The sequence below is a fragment of the Poecile atricapillus genome, chromosome 3 (assembly GCF_030490865.1).
Source record: "Poecile atricapillus isolate bPoeAtr1 chromosome 3, bPoeAtr1.hap1, whole genome shotgun sequence".
Taxonomy (NCBI): domain Eukaryota; kingdom Metazoa; phylum Chordata; class Aves; order Passeriformes; family Paridae; genus Poecile; species Poecile atricapillus.
The window spans coordinates 2411316-2437385 of record NC_081251.1 but is presented as its reverse complement, the minus strand read 5'-3'; the positions used below and the strand labels follow the sequence as shown (position 1 = coordinate 2437385).

The 26070-nt window shown below is 43.7% G+C and overlaps 1 protein-coding gene across 1 annotated transcript in view; it reads left to right on the top strand.

Moving 5' to 3' along the window:
* Positions 1–26070, top strand: part of INTS9 (integrator complex subunit 9) — a 60458-nt gene that overhangs the window by 15310 nt on the left and 19078 nt on the right. The window contains exons 6-12 of the mRNA XM_058836155.1: positions 1554–1640; positions 5868–5988; positions 7668–7802; positions 10396–10507; positions 15761–15941; positions 18145–18205; positions 24996–25167. Coding sequence (XP_058692138.1) covers positions 1554–1640; positions 5868–5988; positions 7668–7802; positions 10396–10507; positions 15761–15941; positions 18145–18205; positions 24996–25167 — 869 coding nt within the window. The remainder of the gene's footprint in view (positions 1–1553; positions 1641–5867; positions 5989–7667; positions 7803–10395; positions 10508–15760; positions 15942–18144; positions 18206–24995; positions 25168–26070) is intronic.

Below are 26070 nucleotides of genomic sequence, written 5' to 3'. Positions count from 1 at the left end.
TGCTCCTCTTCCATCACTGCTGAGGAGAAGGTGTAAAGGACAATGTGGGGAGAGAGGAGTGGTGTCTAATGTTCCGAAGAGGCTTTCAGGCAGGAGCTGAACGCCAGCCAAGTCCTTAGTGCTGCAAATGTGTTAACTCCATCTTTCCCATCCTCTGGAATCATCAACATTTCCAGCAGGTGCTTTGTTTAGAGTCCAGGCCATAGATGTGGGACAGTGGAATTTGAGTGGGCTGAGACACCTCAGTAATGCCATATAGGCAACTGCAGACCTTCAAAAACTGTGGATCAAAGAGCTCTCTTGCTCTGCTGTGTTCCCTTTAACCAACAGGAGTCTTCTCAATCAGAAAACCCCTTGTTCCCCACAGAGGTTGTGGCTGCCCCATCCCTGGAAGTGTTCAAGGCCAGGTTGGACAGGACTTAGAGCAACCAGGTCTAGTGCAAGGTGTCCTTGCCCATGGCAGGTGTTAGCACTAAATGATTCTCAAGGTCCCTTCCAACCCAAGCCATTCTAGGATTTTATGATTCCACATAATCACACTTCTCTCCACTCGATGGAAAGGAATTCAAACTGGCTTCATCTCAAATGGCAGCTGAGCTACGTGAGCTCTGAACTCCAGAGAGAAGCACTAAGAAAAATGGCAGAAATAGGAGACTGAGGTAGAAAAAAACATTACAGTGCAGGCAAAACCAGAATAGTCATCAAACTTGCCAGTCTGTTTTACAGAATTGTGTTGTTGATTGGATGGGTCAACACCAAACACTGCAGATTTGGTGAGGCCTAACTGGAACTGAGCTCTGTTCCTCTATCCTGCAGAGCTGCCACATTCAGTAGTTAGGAGCCAGATTAGACCCTCCTATCTGGACTACTCTGTAAGCACTTTAGGGCAGGAATCTTTGTCCACTGAAGGTCCTGTGCAAACTTCCCATGCCAGAGTAATTCCCCCATTGTGTGAAAACAAACAGAAACTGAAGGCCCTTGTAGGTGAAAGGAATTGTGTAAATATGAACGGGTAGTAGACCGCTGGGCTTTCCTGGTCCAGAGCTGGAGAAAACAAGCACAGTCTCCAGATGCCGTCCTTCTGCTCCAAACTTCAAAGGAAAGTCCGCACACAGTCACAAATGCTGCTTAGTTTTGGGCAGGGAAATCTGCAGAGAGAATTTCTAATGTTTGACACCTTTCAGTGTCTTGGCAGATGAGGAGAGTTCACTCTGACAGCATGCTTGGTTTTCCTAAGTAATAAACAGGCAGCAGCTGAGGAGTTTTTGTTGTGTGTTTTGTTTTGTCACATATCACAAGCAGTCAGTAATGAAGAAACTATCTTTGCACTTTTCAAATAGCCCATAACCCAGTGGGCCAGATCCTCCTCTGTTGCAAGCAGATGGAATTGGAAACGCTCCGTGGAGAAACAGGGGCAGTGCTGGTAACTTCCCTCTGTGGGAAGAACCTCTCCCAGCGTTACAATTTCTCTGGTATTTTGGAAAGATTTGGGCCAAAGTTCTCTCCCGTGTGAGAGGAGGCAGTGCTATTTTAGGTTTGATTTCTGTTTTCAGGCTCCTCATGGAAGAGCTGGTGAATTCCATTGAACGCGTGCCAAAGGCTCAGTCTGCCTCCATGTGGAAGAACAAGGAGGTGCAAAGGTAAGGAACGAGTCCCAGCAAAGGTGGTTGTGCCAAAGCACCAAAGTTTGGGAGTCACTGTGAGGATGGCTCAGCTCCCACCGTTTGAGATTTGCTGCTCTGACTCCGTGGGTCGATTATTTCTTTAATCGTTTTTTGCACATTGGTGTTTTTCCAACCTCAGAAATCTGTTTCTTGGAGAAAGACTTGGTAACAGCAAAGCCTCCCCTAATCTCCCCTCACACAGTTCAGCTCCATGATGGTAGATCAAACCAGCAGATATTGGTACTAACATCATAAAATGTTGTTAAAATGAGCAGGTTATTTAAATGTAATGATACTGATTTGGAATAATTTAAATTTAAATGGTATTTACATTCATATTTGCTGACATAGTAAGAAAGTCAAGACACAGCTGTTGGAGGTCACTGGTGTTACCTTTCTTCCCATCTTCTTTTACACCTCAACAGCAGAGAAGCAATTTTTGGCTTTCCAAAGCTTAAAAACAAATTAAAATCTGAATTAAAAAGGTTATTTGGAAGCACCATGTCCATTATTTCAGCTATACATCAAAGCAAGATGCTCAGAGTTTTGAAAGCCTATGGAAACTAAAACTTATCCATACAGTTTACTAATTGCAGCTGATGCTTTCCTTGGGAATAAAAACAATTTTAAGTGCACAACATGTTCCTTGGAGAAGGCAGTTTTGTTTTTAGCACATTTTAAAGATAGGGTTGGTTGATTAAAAAGTTATTTTTAAAAGCTGCTTTGTGCATTTTTAATTGATCTTCCATTTTATACTCCTGATTCTTAAGATGGCTTGATTTAGAAGTTTCCTAAAAGTGGATTATTTCTTACATTAGAAGAGTAGGCTTGATATTTTCCAGTCTCACAAAGCAAAAATTAAAAATCCAAATTCCCATGATTTTAGCTGTAGATTGCCTTCCCCTGCTGAATTTGGGAGCAGTCTTTACACCATAACTCTCGTTCTTCTGAAGAAGACAAGCAGATGCCAACTCAGCTGTAAAGCAAAACTAAATACACCAAAATCAGCAGGATTTTCCAAATACTGGAGTTTTTTTAAAAGTATTTTGGGGTCCACTGTCCTGCCCACAGCCACTGCTGAAGCTCCCAGTGTGCGGAGAGAGAGGACTGGAGCTGTTATTCCTGTCACACCAGGCATGTTTTGTATGCATGGTTTAAAGGAGAATCATATATCTTGCAGCTCATATAATGTCACTTTCCTGGTGGTCGTATTTTAGGAAAAGTGCTGCCTGGCACTTTGCATGCTGCTGATTATTCCAGAGGAGAACACAGAGAGGGAATCTTTGTTCTGATTCAGCTGCTGTAGAGGACTGGAGTCTTTTTTTCCTTTAAGTGGTGTTTAAAATACATGTTCCTCTCTCCTGTTGCTGGGGATGTCCCCCAAAATTCATAGTTCCATCCCATAGCTGTTGTAAAGGGGTAGTAGGGAGGTGGGAGCTACTAAACAGCTGTTTAATAACATAAATTTGTATATAATAAACTTTGCTGGTATGAACCAATGTTGTCTTTGAGCTGGAACAAGAGGACAAATGTGAACTCCCTCTCTACCTCTGCCCCACCTGTGCCCAGAGTTTCCCCCTTAACCTCCCTGTGCATCTGTAAAACAGAGCTCCCATCCAGCACAGAGGGCACACGGGGACTTTAATTAATGTTTGCAAAGTGTTTTGAGATGCCTGGTGACAAGTGTCACGCAGGCGTGAATGGAACTGATTATTAGAGCAAAACATCCACTGATCCCCAAATTAGCACCTGGCTAATGGCACATGCAGGCTTGGACTGACATCCGTTACTTAAGAAAATGTGATCTTGATGAATTGGGATTTTTTTTTTTCCTTCTTGGCTGTTGCTAGAGCAGAATACTTATTACTTCTGAGTCTAACTTTAATTTTTCAGGCTGATCAATCCCCATTACTGCTTTACAGTTCAGCTAGTTCTACTCCAAACAGTTAGTATAAAACACAAAGTATTATCATCTTCATTAGATAAAGCACTGGAGCATTTTAAATGCAAATACTGTATAAAATATAATAAGTTCATTATAGTGGTTTACATTTTTCCATTATCAGATCCAGTCTGAACTAATTACTTAGCCAGTTTTATTGCCACTGGGTTTTATTTCAAGTGAGCAGTCTTGTGGAAGCTCTGTAGATGTCAGCCAGGATATCTTTCACACTGATTGGGATTCAGGGGCTAGAGAGGAAGTTTGCCTTATGAAAGGAACTTTGTTGACTTCTTGTCAGATGGTTTCCTATATCTTTTAAAGTGTTTGAAACAGGCTGTTTCCTGAGGCTGAGCAGGGCACGAGAGAGGCTGTGGTGCTGCCTTCCTCCTCTCCCTTCAAACAATTCTGGGATTTTATGTCATGCATTAAATGTCACCCTTTGCATTGACCAGGAGGAACTGTCTCTGTGCAGATCCCAGGGAAGAATACAAATCCCTGAGTTTTTTAAGCATGAATTTTGTATCCTTAACCACGTGGATTTGTGGTACCTCCCTGTTTGTGGCTGTCCCAGCAGTTGCCCTCGTATGTCTGGTTGTTGTGAGGTGATCCTTAACAGGATGTTGCCTACATGGTAGGCAGCAGATTTACTCCAGAACACAAAATATCCTGTGGTAACTCTGTAGGGATTTTAGAAGTGAGTTGACAGACTGAATGCTGACAGGGGCACATCTGAGGGACCAGCACCTCATGGCCATTCAGCTTCATGAAACCACTGGAGACTTGTGCCACTGGTCCCTGCCAGGGATCAGAGTATTTTCAGTGTAGCCACAGTCAATGCTAAGAGAAACTTCCTTCAGTCACCAAGGGCAATTCCCCACTTTCTCCATTACCTGGAGAAACATTTTCCTCTTCCCAGAAGAGAAGCTCCTGAAAGCATCCAACACTAAATGCTTCTTATGGTAGGTTAAAGGCTTTTACAGGCAATTTGCTTCAGTGCAGTGGTGGACAACTCTCCACATTGTGTGGCCTTTTGTTGCTTATGACTTCCCAAAAAAGACCTTGAAGGCTTTGTTTGTTTCCTGAAGCACAGGCTGCTTTCAGCCAGCGTGTGCTGGAATTACAGTTATCGTTCTCGACCTGTGCTGTGGTCTTGGCAAGAGCTGCCCTTAATCCTTTCTTCAGTATCTTAAATTATGGAGGAGTTCACTGACCTAGTAGATATAACAATAAATTAAATTCCTTTAAACAAATTGATCAAAGAAACTTGACCAATTTCCATAAATCTCTGGAAAATGGTTTGAATTAGCCTTTGATTTAGCATTGGTTTAATATACAAAAAAAAAAAAATTAAAAAAAATCCTATTCTTCTTACGCATTTGGCAGCTGTGCTGCTTCCTGCCTCAGTTCATGTTGCTAAGGAAGATTTATTTCCCAGAAGTTAGCCATCCCTCTTCCAGCCTGTGACATTATAGTTCACTTCTTCCCTTGACAACGCTGGCCAGCTGACTTGCAATGTCTGCGAGGAGAAGAATGGATGGATCTTTCTTTGGTGTAAAACATCTTAAATACTTCCGTGGAGGGGATTTCAAAGAGCTCTGCAGTGTCAGCTCGTCTGTCCCTGCCAGGGCACTCGGAAGGGAAGTGGGATTGAAGGCAGAGAAGCTGACCTGCAGGGACACGTGCTCTTGGAAGAGACCAGTGGCAGAAATCAGGGCAGAGCCATCCCTGCTCGTGCTCTGGTAACTGTACTTTAATCACCAGATTAGGTTTCATATTATTAGGGTATTATTCAGATTAGGTTTCAGATTATTAGGGTATTATTCAGATTAGGTTTCAGATTATTAGGGTATTATTCAGATTATTATGATATGAAAAATAAACACCGATCCAAGATCCCAGTGCTGGGGATGCATTTCATGTTGACATCTCAGATCAGCCAGCACCTTTCATCAGTGGTGAAAATACCCCAAGAGTTGTGATAACACCTTGATCACAGCTACTTCTTTGATGCAAGGGCTGGGCAGAGCAGCAACAAGCAGAGCAGGAGGAGAGCAAACTTCAGGGAGAGGCAGATTGGGAAGCAGGGCTCTGCTCCTCAGCAGGCAGAAAGTCTTGCTCCTCACTTTGAAGTACCAGGCACAATGAAAATAAAAATTTAAAAGGGTAAAATCAAAGATCTGGAGAATGTAAATGGTTGTGGAAGCTGGTCCAGCACCAGGTGTTGTTCTGGATCCCACAGAACGTCCCGCTGGTGTTCGCAGGTTGCTGCCGGCCCCGCTGAAGGACGCGGTGGAGGTGTCCATGTGGAGGAAGTGCTACACCATGCCAGAGGTGAACGCAGCCCTCAGCAAGATCCAGCTGGTGGGCTATTCCCAGAAAATCGTGAGTACCTGGACAGCTGCCCTCAGGGCAACGCCAGCAACTGTTTCCCAGCTTTTTCCTCTCTAAATTCTGTGCTGGACCCAGTTACCCTGGTCTAGGCAAGCAAGACAGGATTGCACAGACTGCCCTTCAGTCTGCCTCCCAGGAAGGGCTCTTGTTTGGTGAAATCAGGGAATATCCATTTGTTTCTTCTCTTCCTTGGGGAGGCCAATTTTGAGGCGGCGTGCCCTCAAATTTGGAGCTGATGGCTGGCCCACTGAGAGCTGGGAGGATGCAGGGAGTGAATGTATCCTCTCTGTCTCTAAGCCACATCCCCTTCCCAGCTCCCCTATCTCACTTCTGGGAATCTTTTGAGTGCTTTAGCCTCCACTTTGTTTCATACTGTAAATTAGGGATTGTAAACAAAACCTAATGGTTCAATGTGAACTTCAGAAACTCCTTTCCCAAGGCTCCCAGCTAACAGTTATTGTCTGTAATGCTGTTGACTATAATCCAGTGTAGGTTCCAGAATGAACTGAACCAACAATTCCATAGTCTGCACATCCCACAGAGATTGTAGGCAGCATGTGGGCCATGATCCCTGCTCTTGTTTGGTCCATGATACATAGTTTTGCTGCTTAGAAGCCATAAAAAATAAAAATAGGAGTTAAAGTAAGTTGTGACTCCTCATTATCCATGGATTGTCACAGTTCATTTTTGACTGTCCTCACAGTGTGGATGCATCTCCCCTAATTTTAGATCTGTGCATCTGAGCCAATCATTCTTTTATATTTACTGGGGAAAAAAACTATATATTTTTTCTTCCCAAAGCTAACTTTTCAAATAATCAAACTTTAGAGCCTTAGCTTATACTCTCTGAGGAATGCAAGGCTCCCTGCCTTGTTTTTCAAGGCATCCAAATATGTATTAAAATACTAAAAAAATCATTAGTATTGCATGAATCAGATGCTTGTTCTATTATTCACTAACCAGAAGGTGGATCACATTAGGGAGTACATGAAGGTTTATTTTCCTTTCTCTAAACAAGTATTCCACATTCCTGGGTAGAGATGAAGGAATACAATTCCTAACGACACCTGGGAAGGAGGCAACTGTCAGGTTGCTTACACTGAAACTAAAATGTGAATTGAGTTTGCAGGGTGGTGTTGCTAAATCAACAGCAGGTAGCATTTAGGAAGAAATAAAGTTAGAAAGCGAGTGAGTTTGAGGTTAAGTTTGTTTTGCACAGTAAAATTTGCAACTCAAGCAGAGTTTCATATCAATATAGAAGTACTTGTCCTTCCTTCTCTACCAATTTAATTTGACTAAAGGAGAATAGAGTCTTCAAAGATACAAAGCTCCCACAAACTTCTTCAGTACAGCAGAGGCAGGCAGAGGATCAAGACCCTGGTTGATTCCTTCATTTTGAGGTGTTATTGTTCAGTGTGAACTCAGATGCCATAAAATTCTCATGGAAGAGAGACTTTATGGAGGCCCTGCCTCAGGAAAAGCTTTTCTCAGAGTGTGTGTCCTGCTAGACATGGGTGGGTAAAACCAGGAGATGTAATTCACATCAGAACAGCTTCATAAAGGCTTTGAGCAGCAGAACTGCTTTTAAAACTCCTATCACTGATGATAAAATGACCTGTCCTGATTTCTTTTGGGGTTCTCTCAAATTAATGTCTCTCACTGTGTTTCAGGAGCTGTTTGGCGCTGTGCAGGTCACCCCTCTGAGCTCGGGCTACGCTCTTGGGAGTTCCAACTGGATTATCCAGTCACACTACGAAAAAGTTTCTTATGTTTCAGGATCTTCTCTGCTTACAACACACCCTCAGGTACAGCCCCTGATTTTCTTAGTCTTTAGGAGGAAATTTTGCTCCAAAAAAAAGGGGTTATTCCAGCTGGGATCAGGTTTAGGATAAAAGCCACTCTAAGGTAACTGTGTTAGCAGTGCCTGGACTTAATGGGCATTGATAAGACATACCCTGACAAATTACAGGTATCAATAGCTATGAGGGAAAGATAACTAAACTTCTTTGTTACTGGTGATTTGGTGTTCACTTAAAACTGTGGAATTGTCTTTCACTTTAAAGAGGAAATTTTCAACAGAGTTAAACAAAAGAGCATTAGTGACTTTTTTTAAAAATCCATATTTGACTGAAGAATCTTCACAGACAGTTCACAGACTGCTTTATATCACTTCTGAAACATCCTTCCTTAGGAGGAATGATAGCTCAGTGGCTGCCAACTTTTCCACCCTGCTCTGCTAAGGGCAAAGTCTTTATAGTGCTGTAGATGTAATTTCCAGTAAATTAATTCTCTCTAGATCCATAAATTCTTAGTGCAAAGAAAGGCTTGAAGTTTGCAGTGCCGTGCGCTTCAGAAGTTGTCAAAATAGTTAAAAGCATTATTGCAGGAGGTATTTAAAAATAATTTAGAAGATGTGTCAGGTTTTTGATCAGTAAGTGATTTCCCCCAAGGTGGGTGTCTGCTGGAGAGCTTTGCTTCTGAGCATCCCTCACTTAAAAGCTTGTTCTCAGCTGAGAAACTACAGTAGATTAAATGATCCTTAATAGGAGGGCCATCCTTAGGTGCACAAAATGTATCAGAGCCTCTAAATCCCCATTTCACATCATCCTCATTCCATCCTGGGCTGTGCTCTCATCACCTCCTGGAGAAAGAGCAGCAGTATTTAACAATGGGATTTTTCTGTGAGGAGAAACTTTGCCCTGTACGAAGTAATTTGGTAACTGAGAATGTTTTCTCTTCACTGACCTGAAACGTGATTCAGCTTATCAGGTCAGACTGGCCAGGCTTCATCATTCTCCAGAGGTGAGCATTTCTCTGGAAGCTTCTGGTAAAACCTCTGCTTTTAAGGAAATTCAGTCCCAGTGGCAGAGAATGGTGTGAGTGAACTGCTCATGGGCACATCTTCAGAAAGAATAGTTTAACAGATAGTTAAAATCACATTCAGTTTGTACTTTCCTTGTTATTTACCACATCACAGATGTTACCTCATATCATCATTGTCTTGCATTTGCTTCCAGATGCTTTTTGAAGACAATGGATAGTTTTTGTCCTGGGGTTAATCCCTGTGAGCACCAGCACAGGCTGCTACAATCTGGTGTTTCTGTATGTGGGTGTTGGGAGCTTCCAACCAGCCCTTCATCATCTCTTTGATGTTTGACAGACAATATGTAGTGATAACAGTATCTCAAGTGGCACAGAGTCAGAATTGTGAGCAACAAATCATTTCTTAGGGAGTGAAAAGTTGTTTTTCTGTCCTGGTTCTCCATAGGATCATAATGAGAAGTTCATCATGAAATTCCCATGGTTTTTTAGCAGAGTGTGAAAACAGTCACTGCATTTGTTTTAAAAAAGGATATACTTTGAACATATCCAGAGCTGCTTTTCCAGTGAATTGGGATTTAGGCCTGGCACCATTGACTGTTCCCTGTTCTTCTGGCAGATGGTTTCCATTGAAATTTTGCCTCCCCCTCTCCTGAGGCTGGAATTGACACCGTTGCCACTGAAGCAGAGAACAGGAGTTGACAGCACAGGTTCAGACATGTCACTAAAAGCCTTTTAAGACATTTTCTTTACATTAACCCACAAAAATCAATGCAGGCCCTCTCAGTGCAATGGCATCTGAAATTATGTGGATCTAATATGCCATAATCATTATGTACATTATCACAGGCAGATTCCATATTATTTTTTATTGCATTATTGGCATTTCATTTCCATTGACACACTGGAGAGAGTCGAAGACTGTGATAAATCTCAGGTGTCAGGTGTGATCCTACGAGGGGGCACACAGTTTAAACTCCTCTCAGAGCTGATAGGAAATTCCCCTGCATGTTTAACAGAGCAGGGTCCTTCTCAACTGCTTCAGAATGGCTCTGGAGAGCTGTGAGCAGGGGAATTGACCTTACAGTGGTCTTGGAGATTCAGCAGAGGAAATCTCTTCATCTGTCTCTTCTGGCAGAAGTCTTTCCTGGTTGGTGAGACTGCAGAGAGTTGTTTATTGAGAGTAAATAACCATAAAATACCACACAGCTTGCCCACTTTTGCTTAATCAGTAGCTGTGGGAAGGGCATCCCAACCCAGAGCGAGACTCAAAGTTACCTTTTCACCATCTGCAGAGAGAGAATTGGGTTTTACATTATCAAGATTGGATCATGCTACATTTTCAATATCAAGAATGTGTATTTAGTATCATACAAATGTCTAATTTCTGAATATCTACTTTCTGTTTGCTAATGCAGAGAAATGGGTTTGCATTTTCATTCTGCTTTAATAAAATACCAGTATAAAACAAGTTAGATTTCCACAGATGGAGGAGTGTGAAGTGTAAAATGTTTGGTGACTGTGTCTATTATGGAGAAACTCCCATTCCTGATTTCATTTCCCTCTGCTCTGTTCCAGCCCATGGACCAGGCTTCTCTTAAAAACAGCGACGTTCTCATCCTGACAGGGCTGACCCAGATCCCCACTGCCAACCCCGATGGAATGGTGGGAGAGTTCTGCAGCAACCTGGGTAGGTCACTGAGAGAAATCTCCTGCCTCTTTTATCATCTTATTCATGGCTTTGGGTGGGAAATAATTCTGAGATTCCTGGAATTGAATAAGTTGTCCAGCTATAGCTCCTGGCATAAAACTACCTGTTTAGATTTTACGATGTGCTCCTGATGTCATTAATACAGTAAGTGCTTGGAGAGACACAAGTTGTACCTAAAATGTTTTGGAATGGAACAGGTATAATGAGATTTAATCATCTGCTGCTCCTGGTTTGCTAAGTATGTCACTTGGCTGCCAACAGGCTACGTGGATATTGTTCCCAGCTGAAATATTACTGTTTCCTTCCTGTGTATCAGCCAGAGTAAAATCTTTACATGCTTTTTTATGACTTTCAGTTTTGAAAACAAGCACATCTGCTTCCCTTCTTACACCTGACTTTTAAATATATCAAAAGCAAACAGCATAATCTCTGTTTAAAAAAAAAAAAAAGTCAAGATATATTTATAGACCCCCAGAAATATAAAACCTAATCAGACGCTTTCACAGCTGGAAAAGCTGATAATTGCAAAGCTGTGATAGCAGTGTGAATGGCAGCATTTTCCAGCCTCTTTGGAATGTCACATCCAGTGCTGTTCTCTCCTTTTCTCCCCTTCCCCCTGCTCAGTTCCTCTGTGCTCTCATGCTTCTTTCATCAAACCACTTTTCCATGTCTGTCCTGCTCTATGTTGCCTGTTCTTTTATCAGAGATCTTCCCTTTATTTTAAAGTCTCTGCATTTTACAAATAAAACTAAAAAGCTCATGATAGGAGGAGGATCCTGAAAAAGGTTACCAAAAGACATGACAAACCTAAATCAGACTAAATTCCTGATCTGTTGGAATGGGACCCTGCCCATGGATGATCCCTGAGGTCCCTTCCAACCCAACCCACTCAATGATCCTAAATATCTGTTAATAGAGCACATTTTGGCATTTTATAAGAATGATAATCATGGGTTTTACTGAAGATCCTCTCTGCCAACATCCTGGCTCCAAGAAGGACTGTGTGCAGATGCCTGAAGAAGAGTAGGAGAGCAGGGTGAAATTCTGGGATACTTTCCTCTCATGATGTTTAAAGTATTTTATTTCAGGAATTTCCTGAATTAGATGTGATTGTGTAGTTAATGATGTGCAGTGGTTTTGTTCAACCTCCCCTTGAAGCTGTGTTAACACCTGAGACTTCTTTTCCTAAATGTGTGTTTTTACATTTGTGTGTGTATTTCACCCATGTTTTCATTGTTTTTAAACATTGTGAATTTCATTACCCTGTGAGCTGCCACAGATGAGCTCTGGTGACCTTGTTTTGGTAAATCCAGATGTGCTGCCCTTCTCTGTCCCTCCTGGACCTTCGTGGGGGTCACTGTCCCCCTGGCAGACGGTGGCACAATCCCCTCCTATCACACTGAGTAAACAGTAGTGAGACTATTAATTAAAATGCATTTACAAATTAAAGTCTTAGAGCTGTAGCTGGGCCAAAGCAGAATCCACAAGCTGACTGTGTATAAATAAACGTGTTACATGTGTCAGTGCAGGTGGCTGTTTGTCTGCACAACTTGTTCTGGTTTACAGAAACATTCTGAAATATTTTCAGGGGTTTGCAGGTCCTCAAACCAGCTTCCATCTTGAAGGAAACAAACTCAGAGAAATGAGAAAAATCATTAAAGACCAAAGGAAGATACATGCTTAAAATAATGCCATTGTAAGAATCTGGAATTTGACTGGTACTTGCCAAAAACCAGCAATCTGAAGAAATTAAATAATTCTATATGGATGCAGTTTAGGGCTGTCTTTTACATGATACCAGCTGTATTTATCTACCCAACATCAGGAAAATAGAGACTCAGGTTTCTTTCAAATATTTAAAAAAGTCCAAAAGCAATGAGTTGCTGGGAAAAGCAATTGAGTAGTCAGGCAGAGCACAGTAGTTTTCACCTGTGTTTTCTCACTTCCAAAATGTTCAAGGGAGTGCACAAGCAGCTCGGAATACTCATGGTGAAATCTCTAAAGGAGAGCAAAATTCACCAAAAGTGTGTATGAGGAGGTACCAGCATGCTTTTGAAGGAGGGATGTGAAGCACAGAAATGGAAGTGTGAAAATTCCACATGGATCTCTGTTTTCATCCCCAGCATGTGGAGCTGCAGCCCTGATTCCCAGGATTCCCAAGGCACACACAATTTCCTCCCCACACTCTGTCCCACCTCCAGCTTCCTCTCAGTTCACCCCAAGCCCCGTTTTTCCCTGCTCAGCACTGCTGCACCAACACTCTGCAGCTCAAGGAGAGCAATTTTTTTTCCACATCGCCTTGGGCACCAGCAGCAAAGCTGCCAGTCTGTCTGTGGGGACAGTTGGTGATATTTTGTGTGAGTGTGAGGCTGTGTGTGTGTTTATGGAGAGCAGAAAAGAGCACAGTTTGCTTTTTAGGTGCCAACTCGACCTTGTGGTGGCAGCTGTTGGGGAAGCAAGGATCTCTTTGTGAGCTGCAAATTGAACAACTTGTTATGGAGCTGCTGAAGGAGACTAAATTTGAAATGCCAAGATTATTATACAACTTTCATCAGGAGAGAGCATCCATCAGTCACCAAGATAAATTGGGCTTTAAACAACTTTCAGAGAGATGTGTCCTCTTACTGACAACTCTGAAAAGTTGTTGTAGGGCTGCAGAGAGCCAGACTGGACCTTCTTCTTGTGTGGAAAGCAATATTCTTGGAAAGGTTTCCACTCCTGTTTTGCAGAAGCTGGGAGGTGATTCTTATCCCTTTGTGCATCCCTGGCCTGGTGGGCACCTGGCTGGAATTATCCTCCACTCCCTGGATTGGGATTTTATATCCATTACTGCTCACCAGCTCTGCAGTTTTGCTGGGGACAAACTCAGGCTGAATCTCCTCCAAGACTTTACCCTCCCTTATTTCCTCTGTGGCCCCAGGAATCTTGAACTTGTGCTTGTTTTCAGCAGAGAAGGCTTGAGGTTTCCAGGGAACCAGTGGCTGTGGGGAAGGGAGAGAGCTGGGAATCCAGGCTCTGTTGGGTTTGGCAGGTTTTGGTAGTGTAGGGCTACAAGGATGGCTCCTGTAAGGGTTTCCAGAAGTTTCCCCCATCCCAGCTGGCTCCAGGATGGACCCACTGCTGGCAAAGGCCAAGCCCATCAGAGGTGGGATCACTTCTGGGATAAGAGTGAGGAGGGGGAAAGAAGTTACTGTGCAGGAGCAATTGCAGCCAGGGAAGAGGAGAGTGAGGATAAGTGAGGAACAGCCCTGCAGACCCCCAGGGCAGTGAGGAGGAAGAGGCTGGAGCTGCTCCAGGCACCAGAGCTGAGATTCCAGCCCAGGGTGCAGCCCAGGGAGAGGCAGCTGTGTCCCTGCAGCCCATGGGAGCCCAGGAGGGTGCAGAAATCCACCTGGAGACCCCACACTGGAGCAGGGGGATGCCTGAAGGCGGCTGTGAACCCCTGGGAAGCCCACACTGGAACAGGATCCTGGCCAGGCCTGTACCCTGTGGAGAGAGGTATAATAAATAAAAATAATTTCCACCAGTCCATTTTGTCCATGATGGTAATTAGTCATTGATCTCTCCCTGGTTTTAGCTCTCCCCACAAGCTTTTTGTTACATTTTCTCCCCTGTCCAGCTGAGTGATAGAGGAGCTTTGGTGGGCACCCAGTCAAAGCACCACAAAGGAATGGAACTCAAGTTTTTTGTGGCCTGACACATTCTTTAACCTCTATTTTGTATCCTATCCCTGGCCTGTGCACCATTCCTGCTGCAGTGGGTGTAGGTACTTGCCTTTCCTCTGCAGAATTTTTGGGTGTGTGATGTCTCAGTGTAAATTCAGGTCCTGGAGCCACAGCCTCAACTTCCACCTCCAGATGGCTTTGAAAATGTTGTTCTTAACCTCCCCATTGCTCTCTTCACATCCTGTTTACAGCTGGGATAGTTTAGATTTGCCCATGTGAGGGGGATAATGTCACACATTGCTGGGATGTTTGGGAACATCTCGAGTTCTGGACAAATGTGAACTATTGCTGTTCATCTCCACAAATATTTGGATGGTATAGTTTGTATATGGCCTGGAGAAATAAATCCACTACCCTGCAGTTGTATTATAAGTGATAAACAAGGGGCCTTTGATCAGCAGTTGTTGATAGCACCGTGTCAGAGGCACTGACTGCTGCAAGGAGTAAAACAACCACAAATGCATGGGAAAAATCCTATTAGGCTGTGCATCTCCCTGAACTCCATAAAACTTAAACATTCAGCCAGAAAAATCTTCCTTGAGGAAGATTTTTCCCCATTAGGGGAAAAAAGACCCTTAAAGTGCTAAATCCATACCCCAACAAAGCTCAGCAAGAAATTGGAAGTCAAGAAAGTGATTTGGGGAGGGGGATGCAATATTTGTATTTTCAGGCTCTTCCACAGCTTTTTGTGGAATGCTTGGTGCATGATGTAACTGCTGCTGCACTGCAGTTAACAGCAGTGGATGGTTTTACCCCATGACCACAGGTGAAATTGCTCACTGAGCTGAACAAAGTATTTCTCCTTTCCCAGAAGGTGCAGTATTTTTGTAATTCATTCTGCCAAAAGAACGTGATGTTTGCTCTTGCTGTTGTACTCAGATCTGTCTCAGTTACAGAGTAAACCTATATTTCCTTTTTCTTCTCCTCGTTTTTATCTAGTCCCACGCTGCCTGCAAGTTGGAAATTGCTCTTGTTATACAGAAAGGACAGAAAAATTTAGAGTTTTTAAAAAGGACAAACATTCCATCAACCATTTCTGGCTCTGAGGGCTGTTTGAAATAACCACACTTTTGGCTTTTCATCTGAAATCCAAGCGCTGAACAGCTCACCATCTGCAGTGCCTTTGGCTGAGACCTGGGAGCTGTTGTCCTTCCTCTCTGGAGGCAGCTGAGAGATAGAACAGGGTTTATTTTGATGGTGAGGTGGTTTGTGTCACTCCTTTATCCTCCTGTGCCAATGCACGGCTGCCCTCTCCTGTCAGGAGTTTTCCATGTGCTCAGGCAGTCATGTGCCCCCAGCTAAAGGAGTAGAATGGCTCCATTGAGCCTGGAGAAGGCAGGAAATAAATGTATTTAATGATCAGATATTTTCTTCCCAACCCATGGGCATAATGTGTTGTGCTAATTCGTGCAAAAGCTGGTTTTATATAATATTTGGATGAAAGGAATTGATTGAAAGTTTAAATATGAACTCAGTGAGTTGATTTCTCTCGTTGTGTCTCCCTTAGCGATGACTGTCCGGAATGGAGGCAATGTCCTGGTTCCCTGTTACCCCTCTGGAGTGATCTACGACCTGCTGGAGTGTCTCTATCAGTACATTGACTCTGCAGGACTCTCCAATGTCCCCTTTTATTTCATCTCACCTGTTGCCAACAGCTCCCTGGAGTTCTCCCAGATCTTTGCCGAGTGGTAGGTGTTCCAGGGCAGCCCCAAGTGCACCCTCAGCTGTGGGAAGAGGCAGGTGCAGGTTATCTCTACCTGACAGATTCTAAAATACACCTGGTTAGGATTGTGAACACGTTCCTGGAGTCACCAGGGGGTGGGTGTGTGTGAGAGAACATGTTCTATAATTAGGATCATTTCCTATAGAATGTGCAAACTCAATCTCTGCCTTTTGCTGCTTATCCTAATGAGTAAATTATGTTCCTGACTTGAGTCACAGTTTTAGCTGTGCTTGTTTGCGAGTCTTAGCCCCCCCCAAATTCTACCACGATGTCCCTGGCCAAGCAAAATAGAGTTTTAAGGCTTAATTTTGCTGAGCCATGGCAAGAAAAGGCCAAGAATGTCCTGGGCTGCCTGAGGCAGAGCAGAGCCAGCAGGTCAGGAGAGGAGATCATGCTCTGTTCAGCACTGCTGAGGCCACATGGATGGTGTTCTGTGCAGTTCTGCTCTCCCCAGGACCAGAAGGATGTGGGATTCCTGGAATGAGGCCAGCACAGGGTCATGGAGATGAGAGGAGGCTGAGGGAGCTGGGGCTCTCCAGCCTGGAGAGCAGAAAGCTCAGGAGGATCTCACCATTGTGTAGAAACACCTGATGGGAAGTAATGAGGGTGAGGGCTCAGTCTGTTCAGCAGGGCCTGCTCGCAGAACAAATTAAAACACGTGGAATTCCATCAGGGCAGGGGATTTAAACTGCCAGAGGGCAGGGTTAGAGGGGATATTGGGAAGAAATTCTTCCCTGTGAGGGTGGGGAGGCCCTGGCACAGGGTGCCCAGAGAAGCTGTGACTGCTCCACCCCTGGAAGTGTCCAAGGCCAGGTTGGATGGAGCTTGGAGCAGCCTGGGGTGGTGGAAGGTATCCCTGTCCATGGCAGGGGGTTGGAACTGAATGATCCTTCAGATCCCTTCCATTCCATGATTCTGTGAAACACTGTGCAGAGAGATCTCAGGAGATTTTGCTGTGGAGACATCAAAATCCAACTGGACACAGTCCTGGATCACTCTCTGCTGAGAGTGCTTGAGCAGGGCTTGGACTTGGTGATCTCAGGAGGTTCCTCCCAACCTCAGCCATTCTGTGATTCTGAGCCCTGGAAAGCAGAACCCAACCACTTGGAACTCTTCCCAAATTCTTACCAATGGAGACATGCTCTAGAATATTAAATACAATAAGGTAGCTCTCCTCCTCCCTCTCCAGATTTTGGAGTTCAGGAGAGAAAAGACAGGTCCTGGAAATCTTGTGGTAATTGATCCCTCAGGAGAATTGTAAAGAGGATTGAAATCTGGTGGATTTACATGGAAATGGAGGCAGAGGGTGAACATCTGTAAAATAGAGGTTTGGGGTCAGAACTGTGGCTGATATTCAGGGATTCCAGCCTTTAATATTATACCCTTTACTCAACTAAAGGAAATGCCTTGCTCTTAGTACCCCTTGGACTTTATCAAAATTAGTTTGACCCAGGCTCATATTTTTTTAATAAAGTGCAAGTGTGAGCCAGGCAGTGCTTCCCAGAAAAGCCACCAGGACAGTGTCACTGCAGATCATTGTAACGTCACCCAGACCTCTGACAAACAGCTTTTTTTAGCTGCTGTAATAGGATGAATCAGGAGTCTGGGTAGAGCTCATCAACAGCTCTCAATATCTGTTTTAAAGATAAAAGTGATTGATGGAAAATGCCAGGTCACAGTGAGCCTTGGGCCGTGGGGGGAGGCAGCTCACCAACATTGAACCGCAATAATGAAACGCACAGGGGAATTAGATTAGAATGAGCAAAAGGACCAAGTCACTGCCGAGAAGTGGGATGAGGCAAGTGGCATTTTTCTGTTGACAGATGATTTGGCTTTGCAGAAGCTGCTGAGATCTGGATGAGGAACCACTGTGGATGCAGAGTTACAGATTTATCTTGAGCAGCAGAGTGTGCAGTTCCAGTGTGTACAGAATTACCTTCAGCTGACCTGCAGCTTCTCGGTGTGATCCTGCTGGGACTGAGGGGTTGTGTCCTGTAGGTGCAGGACCTCCAACCAGAATCTCTGGCAGCAAAAGGACAAATGGGTGATTTTGCACCTGGTGCCTCAGATCCAAACCAGTTTTCTCCAAAAGTGTAACAGTAGATGGCAGCAGATGCTGCAGGATGGGCTGCACCTCTAACTCTGGCTGATTTCCTTTTCTTTTAAAGGTTGTGTCATAACAAACAAACAAAGGTGTATCTTCCAGAACCTCCTTTTCCCCACGCTGAGGTGAGTTAACCATGGTCTTGTTCACTTTCTGGATCACAGTCCACACAGTGTAGCTGTTGTTTTTCTGATGAACCCTTCTACAGCTGTTTAAGTTTTGTTTAATTTTTCCTAAACGTGTTTCTTTCCTTTGCTTTCTGTGATGAATTTGGGAGCGTGGGGGAGGAATGAGTGATGGTGTTCCCTAAACTCCAGAATTACCCTGTTTATTCCAGCCTATCACTTGCACAGGCTGGCCTGGCTCACTCCTTCCCCCGCAGAAAGAGATCTGGTGTGGGATGTTTGCTCTTATCAACTGCAACCACGAGCATTCCCTTTGTCCAAGCAGTTTATTTCCAAGTCTGTGAAACTAAGAGCTTGTTATCAGAGACAGCTTAGTCATGCCAGCTCCTTCCTCCCTCACTGAAGCAGGCACCATGTCTGCTGCAGGAGGAATGGTATCTTGAAAGAGAGATTTTGATATCAGAATTTAAAGTTCTCAGCACTGAGTGCTGTCCATGGCAATTTCAATTGAAATTACTTGAGCATTGTAATGAAGCAAAGAGGAATGAGGCTCCTAAATTTGGAGGATTTCCCTGCAACAAAATTAAAATTTGAGGGGAAGCTTTAGCCAAGCAGACAATAAATATAACTGGTGCCTTCAAAGTTACCTCACGTATCAGGACAGGAAATTCTCCCCTGGGAACAGGTAGCTTTCCCACCGAAGTAAACAAGAGGCAGGCTGGGAAAGGAAGAAACAGGACAGAGAATTTTGGCTAAATCCTACTCCTGTGAGCCACTGAGCCCCTTGGGACATGCAGAAACCTGGCTCTTTTAGTTGCTGTGGTCCAGACTGTTTGATGAGATGTGCAGAGTGGCCATGGCAGGTTTAAGAGCCCAGAAATTCAATGTTTTTACAGACACTGTGTGTTTTTTTTCCTCTGAGATATCTCATCCAGGGACTTGTTCTGGAAATTGCCATTACCCATCATATCCATCATCTGTAGGTGCTTCAAAGGCATTGTTGGGAGTAGGATCTGACCAGGAGCCCTCACTCTTTCCAGATGCTTGAATGTGTTTCAAGCAGGATGTGCAGTGAATTATGTATAATCTGTTACCAAGAATAATGTGGACTGCAGGGCAAGCCACCTGTTCACCACTTATTTTATAACCAAAAAATTCATTCCCACTGATAAATCAATTCCAAATTCTCTGAGTACAAGGCTCTGCAGCCTTGCTGCTGGCTGTGCTTTCTGTCTTGCCCTCCATCCCTGTTTTTTTGGGGTGTCCTTGTTGATGCACAGTGTCATTGGATTCACTGACATCCCATATTCTGGTTTACAATATTCACTGGAACTGGCAGATTTAAGTGAAAACCCATCCAAAAATGAGAAGCTAAACATGCAGCTGTCAAAGACTGGATTAATTAACCCATCTTATACAATGGGTCTTTATGTTTATAGAGTGATAACTCTGTCCTCTAATTCCTGGGACGTTTTATATTCTCCGGGGGCCTGTTGATTGTGAGATTTTGCCAAATTATTGGAACAGCTTTGCAATAAGTGCTCTGTGCTTCTTGTGTGGATCAGGGTAATTATGTAGGAAAGGCCTCCCAGCAGTGGATCCCAGCTCAGCTTCCCTGCACAGAGGGAGGAACGTGCCTGTTCCAGGTGCAGGATGGAGCATCCCACGGGATCTCCCTGCCAGGGCCCCCCCCCGGTGCTCAGCACGTGCCTCACGTCCCTTGTTAAATCTCCAAAATCTCACACCTGGCACTGAATTTCATTCACACAGTGTGAAATATCCATAAAACCTCTTCCCAGCACAACCCTGGGCCTCCACAACCCCCTCCCCCAGGCAAGAGCTTTGCTTACTGGCACTTCAGGGGATTTTTAATGAGTATCAGAAGCAGACAGTGAATGATGGTTTCTATCGGAGAGGTTGTTAGTGGAGAATTGCTTGGCTTTTTTCAAAGTAATGCTAGGCTTGTGCAATGTAACCTGTGCTGAAATTGCCCATCATGAAAAGATGTGCTTAACTGCTCAGTTGTTGGAGGAAAATAGGGAATTACTCAGACATGCCTCTTACTTCTTAGGAAGCATTAATAACATGCCTGGCATGATACATCAGAGAGGGACAGGCCAGGAAATAAGCTTCTAATTATCCACCAAACAAGCCCAGCCCAGCATGCTGCTGGTCCTGAAATTTGATGTTCCTGTTAGTTGTATAAACAGCAAGATTTAAAAACAAAGAAGGCAAAAAATCCCCCAAATCCTCAATGTTGTCCCTTGTAACAATGAGTTCCAGCAGTGCCTGATGTGTAGTAGAACAGAATAATTCCTTCCTTTAATCAGATTGTATTTGGCATTTCACTTAACTATGCCTTTATTACTGTCACAAGAGGGTAAATAAAAGCATCTTCACTGTCTTTACAATTACTATTTTTATTTCTCCTCACTCTCTACACTCAGTTGTTTGAAGCTTTTGCATTCTCTCTGCATGGAAATTTTTGTTTTATGATTTATGTTGCGTGTTTTGAACTCGTTCCTTGTTCTGCTCTGCTGAATAAAGCCAGACACATGTTCAGCTCTGCAGAGAACCTGAAACATTTCTCCTTCCTTGTTTAATTCCACTTAAATGGAGCAGTAGATGTTCATCTTATCTCCTCCTACACAGTCCTGACACAGTTCTTGTGGTGGCAGTTTGCTCCCTAACATCCAGTCTGAGTGAACAGGGAATACTTTCCCTCCCTTAGGAGCAAGGAATGTGGGCTGAAGTGCTCCAGGTTTGTAGGGATGGATTTGGACATCAGTTCCTGCTGAAGTTAGTGAGAATGGAGTGTCCAGGCTCTTGTTGAAGCCTCTCCTGCAGCCTTTTATTGCTGCACTAACTAAAAGACCTTTTTAAAGGTGTTACTGAGGGAAGAGTTGCTCTGACTGCAAAGTCAAAAGCTGGAGATCCCAAATATTTGTCAGCACAGGCTGGCAATGCAGGGGATGACTTTCACTTCCAAGCCCCTCTATCCATTATATCCAAGGATCAACTGTCTAAATAGGCTCAGACTGAAGCTTCACAGTGCCTTGCTGAAATATTGTGGAGCATAAACCAGCAATTTGTTTAGCTTAGATTTGTTATTCTAGTATCCCAGAACCAACATGTGGTATCTTACCAAATTCCACACGGGAATATCCCATCCCAGCACAGCCCCAGATGAGGAATCAGAGTCTCCTTGATCATTTTAACAGGATCCATGGATTGTACACTCTGCCCCATCCCTTTTGTGGAGGTGGAGGCTTTATGTTTATAAAGGAATGGCTCAATTGTTGTAGCTGAATTGTTCCTCTCGGTTCGATCTTTACACGGACAATTTCAGGCCCTAAGTGAATCCAGACTCCTCTAAATGTCTGCAACAATAAAATTTGAGAGATAATTTGTATTGATCAGTATTTGCCAGTGGAGGGAGGATTTGGATTTACTGTGCTCTTATTAGGGATTCTGTTAGCAAGATCTAAGAGAAATGGCTCCAAAAACTCTTTTTTCTGACTCAAAAAAGAGCCAGGGTGGGAGTAATATTGATTTTGTGGTCTTAAATACCAGCATTTGTCTTCTTCATCTTTTATTCCCTCCTCCATTTACCAGTTCCTGCATAACACATTTAAATAAATACCTGGAGCCCGGTGATTGTGGAGTATTATAGTTTGGTTTATAGAATTATGTTATAAATATTATCATATAGGAGTTGGACTCAGTGATCCATGGGGGTCCCTTCCAACTCTGGATATTCTGTGATAAAATTAGGCCCCTGTTAGTGTTGATCTGATGGAGTGAGGGAGGTGAAGTAATGAATGCATCTCTCATTCCCTGACAGCAGCCACATCTGTTGTGAATTCTGGATACAGAGCACACACACACACACACACAGAGTAAATATCAGTGTATTTTGGCTCACTTCAACAAAGGGTACACAAAGGCTCTGGAGATTTATCCTGTTTATAGCAGCAGTTGCTGACCCTGTAAATCAAGTCTCCAGCTTTAAAGGGAAGCACAGAACCATTTGGGATTGCAGAAAAACGCAGCTCTCACTCTTGATTCAGTACTTTACCAGCCCCTATCTCTTAAGCTTTCAGTCAATAGTTGTTTTTTCTATAAAAAGATGCTCTGAATGTTGCTTGTGCTTCCCAGAAACCAGGCCCACTGTGGAAATATTGGCTGGCTCAATGCCAGGCGTTGGGTTTGGCCCAGGCTGGAGGTCTGGCCATGGCACAGCAAAGGTTTGCACACCCCATCTCATCTGGAGATACAAAAACCCTCCTGCACAAACCAAACTGCAAACTCGGTCCCCCTTAATGAGTTGGGAAATTTTGTTGGACCTGTTCTGCAAGTTCAGCTCCGTATATTTTTGATGGGGTGATTAGAAGAGGCTTTACTATAGACACTAAAACCCACCAGCTGCTTTCTCACTGGAGTGAGTAGAGTGGCTCTAAACTTGTTTTTGTAGCCTTTCACCCCTGTTCTGTCCACCTGTGAGAGTCAGGGATTGTGAGCTGAGCTCTGAAGCCTCACTTTATCAGAAAAGATCTGGCAAGATAAAAAGAAAAGATGAAAAAAGAATCATCACCAACGAGCTCCTGAAAACTGGATTATAGCTCCTGTGTCTCTTTACAAAGCAATAGGAGGGGATTTGAAGCCTCCATAATGCTTTGAAGAAAATACAGCTTTTATGTTGCTGAGCAGTGAACGTTTGTGGAGGTTTGGCAGGGAAATGAGCTGTTCACTGCTTTCCACATCCAGTGCTGCTCTCACATCTTCCCAAAGATCTGAATGCTGCATACAAATAAATATCATTTGAAGGAACCCGTGAAAGAAGATGCTGGAACAACAGTTTGTGATTTTCAGGAGTGTCTTAGATCAGTGCTGGTGGTAGAAATGTCTTTCCCTGACCTATCTGCCTGTCCCTGGAAAAGTTTTCCCCTGGAATGTCACATATCCATATGACATGTTTGAAATAGAGATCATCATCCTCCTCTTCCAGTTTAGTCAGTTGAAATTGCTTCTGCAATTTCAGTTTTGAGACTTTTGGTTTCCCTGAAAAAAAAGAAAACAAAACCAAACAAACAGAAAAACGCTTTTTGAGGCCGTTTCCTATAAGTTCATTTAAATGTCAGTATTTTATGGATTCAAATTAGTTTTAAACTGCAGTTTTTATTACTGAAGCTAGGTTTATATTCTAAACCCTGCACTCCAGATGTGTTAATCAGAAATCTGTACCAGTACAATTGCAGGAATGTTTTTGAGATTCAGTGCCTATCAACTGCCAGAACAGTTATTGAGTGTTTTCTTTCTAATTTCCCTCTTGAAGATTAAATAGGAATTAGCTATTACTTATAAACTGCAGAAAATGTAGTCCAGTTTCTACCTCCTCCATGATCCAAGGATCCACGTGGAAATGATCCATGTGCATCTACAGAATTGTGTCATAACCTTGAATTCTGAGGTGCTTTGTGGTGCACAGCTTGCTGAGAATTCAGTTTCTCTTCATTTCCATAGAGGCACCTTAGATCAGCCATTGTAAAAAGTAACACAGGAAGAAGGGAAATGGCCTTAAGCTGAAATGGGGAAGGTTTAGATGAGATATTAGGGAGAAAATCGTCCATGTGGGGGTGGGGAGGGCCTGGCATGGGTTTCCCAGAGCAGCTGTGACTCCCCTGGATCCCTGGAAGTGTCCAAGGTCAGGCTGGACAGGGCTTGGAGCAACCTGGGATAGTGGAAGGTGTCCCTGCACATGGCAGGGGGTGGAACAGAATGAGCTTTAAGGTTCCTTTCCAACCCAAACCATTCCAAGATTCTGTGATTTGTTGAACAGCCCAACCTCCTTTTAAAACTGGCTGACAAAGGAAGCCCCCTTCCCTCCCTCACACTCTTTATCTCTGTGGTTTTTCCTCTCAGCTGTTCAGTCTGTGATTTCATGTGTTAAATTCCTTGCTTTTTAAACTGTATTTACAGTTATTTTCATGCTGGAAATGGAAGCATGTACCTGCCAAGGAAGAAACTCGCAAAATATTCCATGAAAGTGCTTCACAGCCTGGTTATTAAATTGCTTTTTAAGTTGCACCTTGTTTTGCAGATTAGAAAACAGTGGCAGGAGAAATAAAGCAAAACTCTTCGAAAAGTGCCTTGATAAATAAACTTCTCCATCTTAGTAAAGAAATCTGTTCCACCTGCAGAGCTGATTGCACTGTGTCTGCAAAACATCTTATTGCTCTCAGTTCATGTTTATTGCTGGTTTCAGAGATAGTTAAGGAAGGGAAAGTCAGTCTGTTCTTTTTCAGCAGGTTTGATTTTGTGTGAAACCTTTAGATGGGGGAAGCTCAGCAACATCCTGCTGAAGGCAAAAGTGCCTGGTACTGCTGTGATGCAAGAAAAGCAGGTTAAACATGAGCCCAGAGCTCTTTGCAGACATGGCAAATAGGAGAAAGGAGCTTATTGTGAATTTGGCAGCTGAGCACTCTGCTCACTCCAGGGAGCTCGAAGCAGGGAGTGTTTGCAGAATTTCCTCCCAGTCACCATCCTGCTGGTACCAAAGAAGTGAGAGCAAGGACTTGGAGGCCCCTGGCCCCATGCTCTGACTTCCTTTTCATAACATTTATGACAGTCATGACTAAATTTGTTGGAAAAATCCAAGGGGTATACAGGAAGGGACTCTCCTGATGAGTTAGGAATAAATTGTAGAACATTTATAATCTCATGTAAATAAACACACTCAAGCACAGAGGAATGAAAAGTTGCACTGTCTGGATTTTTGTTTTTCTTTCAGCTTATTCAGACAAACAAATTGAAACATTATCCCAGCATCCATGGAGACTTCAGCAATGACTTCAAGCAGCCCTGTGTTGTGTTCACTGGGCATCCCTCTCTCAGATTTGGGGATGTGGTGCATTTCATGGAGCTGTGGGGAAAATCCAGCTTGAACACTGTTATATTCACAGGTAAGTAAAATGCTCATGCCATTATCAAATTAACAGTTTGTGCACTCTGTTTAAGTGTGGCTACATCCCTGGGGCTTTACTCATTTGTTCTGGGACAGAAGTTTTTGACTTCAGTAGGAGCTTATCTAAATTAAGGCCCCAGGACTGGCTGCAGGGACAAATGTAATTATTGTGCCATTTAATTCAGTGTAGCCCTGCAGAGCCAACCTTTGCCATGCAGAGTCCATTCCTGCCACGTCTGAGCAAAATCATTGTTATGCACAGCAGTAAAATGCCTACAGGAAATTAATTTTTGAATTAAAAGCAGCTGGCTGCAAGTTAAACCCAGGCAAGACCTAATGGATGCTGGTCAGAAAGGAGAAACACTTCTCCATATTCCGGTGGAACCACAAACCTTTCCTCATCCTTTCTCCGGCCTTTACATCTTTCAGTGTTTCTAAAGAGGTTTCTGTCCTCTCTGCTGTCCCAGAAGTGTGCACCCCACACAGACCTGATCTGCACAGGGATCTGAGCTGTTCCTGCCTTTGGGCTGGGCTTTGTTCTGATGCTTTTTGGCTGGCAGACACATCTGTAGCTGAAGGTACAGCTTAGGCTCATTCCCCAGGGGAGCTCTTTCCTTTCTCACTACTCAACAGGTCTTTTAAGTTCCCCCACTTCTCTCCATCTGCTTCTAGTGCTGACCCTGATTAAAAATCCTTCAAGGCCTTCCCTGCAGGTGAGGTTCTGTGCAGGTGTGTTTGTACCTGATGTGTCACCCAGACAGAGCCCTGCAGTGGGCATTGTCCTGATCTTAGGAGGCAAAGAATAATCCTTTAGGTCCTTACTCCTGATTTTGAGTCTAAGGAGCTCTGGGATAATGGGAGGTGTGCTCTATATGACTTAGCCAGGTAAAGAAGGTGTGGA